At 38.5% G+C, this 6,701-nt stretch overlaps 1 protein-coding gene across 3 annotated transcripts in view; it reads right to left on the bottom strand.

The window, feature by feature from the left end:
- Nucleotides 1-1,389: 1,389 nt before the first annotated feature.
- The window catches only part of LOC107657455 (sodium- and chloride-dependent glycine transporter 1-like), a 59,640-nt gene continuing 54,328 nt past the window's right edge, over nucleotides 1,390-6,701 (bottom strand). For all 3 annotated transcript variants that reach the window (XM_016445547.1, XM_016445545.1, XM_016445548.1), the window contains 6 exons: nucleotides 6,438-6,675; nucleotides 5,607-5,741; nucleotides 5,415-5,514; nucleotides 5,214-5,314; nucleotides 4,936-5,106; nucleotides 1,390-3,724 (listed from right to left, as the gene is read on the bottom strand). In XM_016445547.1, the coding sequence (XP_016301033.1) occupies nucleotides 3,500-3,724; nucleotides 4,936-5,106; nucleotides 5,214-5,314; nucleotides 5,415-5,514; nucleotides 5,607-5,741; nucleotides 6,438-6,675 (970 nt within the window). In that variant the 3' untranslated portion in view covers nucleotides 1,390-3,499. The remainder of the gene's footprint in view (nucleotides 3,725-4,935; nucleotides 5,107-5,213; nucleotides 5,315-5,414; nucleotides 5,515-5,606; nucleotides 5,742-6,437; nucleotides 6,676-6,701) is intronic.

Genomic DNA, 6,701 nt, shown 5'->3' with positions numbered 1-6,701 from the left:
ACCTGCAGGTACGGTTGTGCTAAGACCAATGAACCTCTAACTACTCCCCTGAGTGTCTGATACCTCCTGTTAGGCAGCAGGGTTACTTTAATTCTTCTCTTTTTTCCTTACTTCTTAAAGTTAGATTGTGTTTTGTATATTTTTGGATAAAATCTTAAACATATATATATATATCATACCTTCATGCAAAGATTAATAAAATGTACAAATAGCAATGACGCAGACTATTATGCCATCAGGTTTTTGAATACTGACTTTATCTGTGACCTGCTCCATCATTTTAAGTCATTTTGGCCCAAAGAGTTTTATTCAGACAAAGATCTCAAACAAATATAAAAAAACTTTCAAAAACATAATTGTTTATGATCCGTTGTGGAAATCTAATTAAATGGTGCTGTCATAAAAACTTGTGAGAAAATGACATCTAAATTCCAAACAATTCTCAGACATTTTTGATAGAATCTGGAGATTTAGTCAAGCTTACTTTAAATAAGACATCAATTACATGTGTTTACAGTGCATATATTTACGATTTTACTAATATGCTCTTCTCTAAGCTTTTTTTTAGCAATGGACACAATGACTTTCCTGAGGTAAAGGTAACGTCACGTAATGTTGTTCACAAGCTGTTTAATTCACGTCTTTCTGCAACTGAAACACGATTACATGATAGACGACAAATTTAGTTGTACTGCATCTTTCAAAATACCTTCTGATGTTCATTTGTTTTTTTTGTGCTATAACTAGTAGTAAAGAAAAAGAGATGATCTGTTCGCTTGCGCGCCACTCGGCCTTTAAACTGAGGCAGCTTTAGCGATCAGTAGCTGGGTTTCCATCCAAAGCTGCGAATTTAACTTATGCGCAAAATTGAAATATAGCATAAAACATTTGCGAACAAGCACCGTTTCCATCCAACGAGTCAAAGAGAACAAAACAGTCACTTCCTGATATAAATCACTAAGAAAAGTAGGAGAAGCTACTGAATATAATAATTTTCATATATAATAAATTACTTGTGCCTCAGAGCGAACAGACGAAACACAATGAATGCGGTCATTGCTTTCGGAGGCGGATGCTGCTGTTTGGGAACGCAGTCATGTAAGACATTTCTGGTAGGCAATTATACCAGAAATACTTTGATGACAGACTTTGCTCGGGCATTTCCGAATGACCATAACGACATTTCAGATGCTGTGGAATGATATCGGTCCACTGGTTAGTCAGGATTTGCTGTCCCATAGCGCAGTCACATGACTTTTTTGATGCGCTTGGAGGAATTTATTCGCAAAATGCATTTCCGTCTCCCATTCTTCACATTAACCCTTTTTCGCACAAGTCAAAAACAACCTCAAGCGAGCGTAAAAACTTTTTTGCGAATTAAGGGGTTTTTATTAGAAATTTGGCGTTTCCATCACTCGTTTCTCCTGCGATACTTCAAAATGCGCATTAAAATAGGGCGATGGAAACATAGCTTATGACATCAAAATGACACGTTCGAATTTCATAATTAAATTAAGCTAATTTGAAAGCTGAGACTTTGTATTATCAAACTTTGTATTATCAAAACTAATGCAACAAAGCATTTCTTTGCCTCATTCCGACTCAAAATGAAGGAGCACGTCACATATTGCATTTCTCCTCGCACAACACAGGAGAGAAATACCAAATAAACTATTTTGTCTTGACTATATACAGAGATTCACTGTTTAATCAGAAGTCTCAATACGTGATGCGTCAGCACATTAGCAGCTGCATAGCCAGACTCCCTGTTAAAAGGCGTCAGGCGACATCCCAGACAAATTCACAGTGTAACCAGGACTCTTCATCCAAGTATATGTTCCACTACAACCGTATGCATCATAAGTAAAGGGGCCTCGTTGAAACATCACTGAAATGAAATGATATGCGGCATCTAGCCATACCAACAATATGACCAAAATTCTCCATACCAGTATATCCCCTCTCTACAAAACCAGAACGAAACAGAATGCACCACATTACCATAAAATGCTGTGGTTTCTATTGTAAAAATTGGATAGTTTGAACTTTTATTTGTCTAGCAAGTCTATTTAATGTTTTAAAATACTAGGCCAAAAAAGCTGACTTACCCAACGATTTCACTAACTAACCACAGTGATTTTTGACTGATGCTACGTTTACTTCTGGCCATTCCACATGCAACCTTGAGTTACCTCTTTTTTCAGTGTTCGATGACACGACCGTTCAGCTCAGCACAGCCAGATGCCTTTAAATGACACATACTCACCAGTTCAAGTCTCTTAACACACATAGACAACAAAAAATACACACAAACATACCAACTAAATCAGAACACAAAGGCCTGTGCACATGTTTTTGGTAACATGCCTCTTTTTCCGTGTAGAGCGGGGTTAGTGTGCATACTACAGTACTGAATCTAATGAGGAACTAGCTGCTTCTGTTATCGCACACATGCTCCCCTCGCTCAGGAGATGCCTCGGCCCGAGATGCCCGGAAGACTAGACAGATTTGGCATTTCATGTGGAAGTTCCTACATGAAAACCCCTCTCCTTCATGTCAAACATGTCAAACATCAGCAATAAATCATCTCAAGGTGTTGGAAAATGTTTTGCAAAAAACAACCCTGTTTGTAACCCTGAGAATGGGCTTGAGAAGTTATATGCCTCGGTCCAGATACCTCAGTCAGTAAGAGCTTAAGACCAAATATCCTTTGTTTTGTATTTGTGCCCTCACTTAAATGGAAATCAATTTGATATTCTCTTGGTCTATGCTTATTTATCGGTATCAGCCAGTCTACTTGGCCAGTTAACAAAAGTGTTAGCTCCAAAATTGACTGGAAATCTAGTCAATGGATAATATACGTTCTGTTTTGTAGTTTTAGGTGGATTTTGAGTTATTATGGTGTTAAAAGGTCATTTAACATGCATTATATCATGTACTGGTATTACACTGACCATCAGCCACCCTGCTCTCAGACACCAACATTGGCCATTGAAAACCCCATATTGGCTCATGAATGAGATGGTCCCCAAACAAGAAAATGGGTACAAAACAGAAACTGAAATTAACACTCCATTTAACAGTGCCATTACAACATTGCCACAAAGAATATTTGGTCTTCAGCTATTAAACCTGACCAGCACTGCCACCACTATACACACGAGCCAAGTCCCACTGTAGCTTCTGCTGCCGCTACAGTCACATTTCCAGACTACTCAACACAGAGTGAAAATATTGTACAATGCGCTATATACACACTGCGTGTATGCAAACACCTCTTGTATATGAACATGTCTTTTTTCTTGTCTTTAAAAAAAAAAAAAAAACTGCAGTATTAAATTAAGTGAACAAAAAGAAAAAGGTTTTGGATGACAACCAATTTCTCTAGAGGTTAGATTTCATAAAGCCCTTACAATATGTAAAGGTCTCCAGCGAGAGTGGCCTGTCCCGCAGTGTGGGAATGGGAACCGTCCTGGGGGGAGGGTGGGGAGGGGCTCCTCTATGCGCTTGGTGAGGGGTTTAATGTGGAGCCGTTGCTTCCTGGGATGGTCAAACCGATCTCATCCTCTTTCTCCTTGAGTTTCTCTTTACCCTCATCCTTCAGGTCTTCTTTGAGAGGGCACACCTCCACTGACTCAGGGCCTGTAGTGGCGTATCGGCCCTTGCGGTGCTCCTGGAGAGCCGGGCCCCAGTCTGGGTCAGGCTTCACGGAGTTCTTCAAACGCTGCAGAGGTAAGAGTCGATTTATCAACTGTTTTAATGTAGGATTGACATATTTTAAAGCTAAAACTAGATAATTTTTCAGGAAAATAGTAGTTGTTACCATGATTCACTTTTTTTCTTAAGGCATATTTACACCAAAAACAAAACGTAAAAAGCAGACCAAATATTCAATGGCATTAACAAAGAGGAAATTTACTCCAATACTATAGGTGGCGCAATGCTCTGGCTGCTCCGACATTTTCCAAATTAGTACAGAAAATAATGTTATGTCTGTGCAAAACATCCAGAATAAACAAAACATTAAAGATTAAGTAATAATGAAGTCATGCTGCATCGGAAGATGGTACAATACATTAAAACAACTGCGGAAGCAAGTTTTAAAGGGATAGTTCACCCAAAAATGAAAATTCTGAGCTTTCTGACCCTGCATAGACAGCAACGCAACTACCACGTTCAAGGCCCAGAAAGGTAGTAAGGAAATTGTTAAAATAGTGCATGTGACATCAGTGGTTTAACCATAATTTTACGAAGCTAAGAGAATAATTTTTGTTATAAACCCCAAATAACGACTTTATTCAACTATTTCTTCTTTTCCCGTGTAAGTCCCTGATGCACGTACCACGACGGATGCGTGTGATGCCGCTGACACAGGAGCTGGCGTTCTGAAATAGAACATCCATCTCTCTTAGTTCATCGTCTGTATATCCTAGTTCCCTAACCCTAACCATCCTCTCTATCGAAATCTTCAGACATGTTTACGAAGACTGTTTTATGTACAGCGTGCGTCATCTTCTGCTTGTAAACGAGGTGCTGCGCATCCCGGTTCTACGTCAGAACGCCGGTTCCTGTGTCAGCAGCATCACACGCATGCGTCGTAGTACTCGCCTGAACGCACAGCGGAGACTTGACAGGAAAGAGAAAAAATGTTGAATAAAGTCGTTATTTTTGTTTTCTTTGTGCGCAAAAATTATTCTTAACGATGTCCTTACTGCCTTTCTGGGCCTTGAACATGTCAGTTACATTGCTGTCTATGCCAGGTCAGAAAGTTCTCGGATTTCATTAAAAATATCTTCATTTGTGTTCCAAAGATGAACGCAGGTCTTACGTGTTTGGAACGACATGAGGGTGAGTAATTAATGACAGATTTTCATTTTTGGGTGAACTATCCCTTTAAGGTGCCGATGACAGCTCTTTAAGCAGAACACATCTTACCTCTAAAAATGTGGATCCTTCAGACACAGCAATCTTGAACAGAGCATAGATAGGTATACAGATGACTGAAGACAAAGCCATGACAAACCCAATGACCAATGACCAGCTGGGGTATACATAGTCATTGTAGGTAATGGGCTTGTACTGTATCACCGTGAAAATCAGAATAAACTGTGAAGAGACAGAGACCAAAAAAAGATTCGATTGAGTGATATGGAGAAACCTGATTCAGGGGAGAAAAACTGAATCAGAAAAACATAAAACAGACTGTCACTCACAGTAATAATGAAAGGCGACACAAATCTCCAGCAGATCCTGAAGAAGACTGGAGGAGGGAAGCCTAGCATCATCTCCACATCTTTAAAATATTTCTTGTGGCCTAGGTGGGAACACAACATTGAAATGAACACCTCAGTGTACATCCAGCTACTGTGGCCTTTAAATAGAGCATGTAGAAAGTGACTTATTTGAGGACTCACCATAGACATACATTATACAGATGCACATAATGCAAGAGATGACGACCAGAGAGAAACTGGCAGCGTAGTTGTCCATAAGCAGCAACCAGTATATTCCTGCCTAAATCACACGCAGCATAATAGATCAAGTCAATCCATGGATTAAGGATGTGTGTCTTTTTTTGTTTGCTCGAGTGTGTTTTTGTTACTCACCCGTGTGGTCAGCGGCACTCCCAGGAGGAATCCTATTACAGCGACTCCCAGTGTGACATAGGTCTTATTTTTGATAATCCAGTCAGTTCCAATCTCATCTACTACAGCCGTCACCAGAGTCTCCAGTAGACAGAACTACAACAGTGAACAGAAAGAAAAAAAATCACTTTTTTCATGAACTACTAGTTAAACAGGACATTTACTAAAATAAATACTAGTTCTGGTAAAGCAAGTAAGGTGAAATTTGTAGGTAAAAATGTAAAATAAATAAATAAATACATATAAATATACATAAAAGGAGAAGAGGAAAGGATTTGAAGAGATAAGTAATTTGAAATGTACTATAAACAGATGAAAAAAGAAAAGAACACATTTATAAAACGGCATTTCTGTATGCAGATATTATAAAGAAGTCATTGTTGGTTGGATTGTGAATGTTTAACATTCAATTGCTGGGAGATTTTCATACTTTAATCTTAAAATCCTTAAAAAGTATAAGACCAAAAATAGACAAAATGTTGAAATTATCTAAATGATAGTTTGAATAGAGTCCTATAAGTGGTCCAGGCTGAATTTCACAACTGATCAAATGCTTGGTGTCAGTAAGACAGTTTATTATTATTATTTTTTTATTTTTATTTTTTTTTCAATTGTAATAATATTTCACCATATTCCTAGTTTTACTACATTTTGTTTTATAAATGCAGCTTTGGTGAACATTAGAGAATCCTTAAAAAAAAACTTTTTAAAAAGCTAACCAATTCCAAACTTTTAATCTGTACTGTAATTGCAGAAAACTGTGGTAAAGAAAAGAAGGACAAATAAAAATACCTGAGTACCAAGGCCCAATAAAATGAGCATAAAGAAGAACAGCAGGGACCAGAGTGGTGATATGGGCAGCAATGTTAGGGCCTCCGGGTAGGCCACAAATGCCAGGCCTGGCCCATGATCGGCCACCTCTGACACATCCACCCCCAGATGATTAGCCATGAATCCCAGGATGGAGAAAATAACAAAGCCAGCATACACACTGGTACCACAGTTTGTTACACTGATGATGATACTGTCTCTGTTTGAAAACAGACAAATCATTTT

Source organism: Sinocyclocheilus anshuiensis, unplaced genomic scaffold, assembly GCF_001515605.1.
Source record: "Sinocyclocheilus anshuiensis isolate Anshui unplaced genomic scaffold, SAMN03320099.WGS_v1.1 scaffold155, whole genome shotgun sequence".
Taxonomy (NCBI): Eukaryota; Metazoa; Chordata; class Actinopteri; order Cypriniformes; family Cyprinidae; genus Sinocyclocheilus; species Sinocyclocheilus anshuiensis.
The sequence above is the reverse complement of the archived record's forward strand: the minus strand, read 5'-3'. Positions and strand labels throughout refer to the sequence as shown.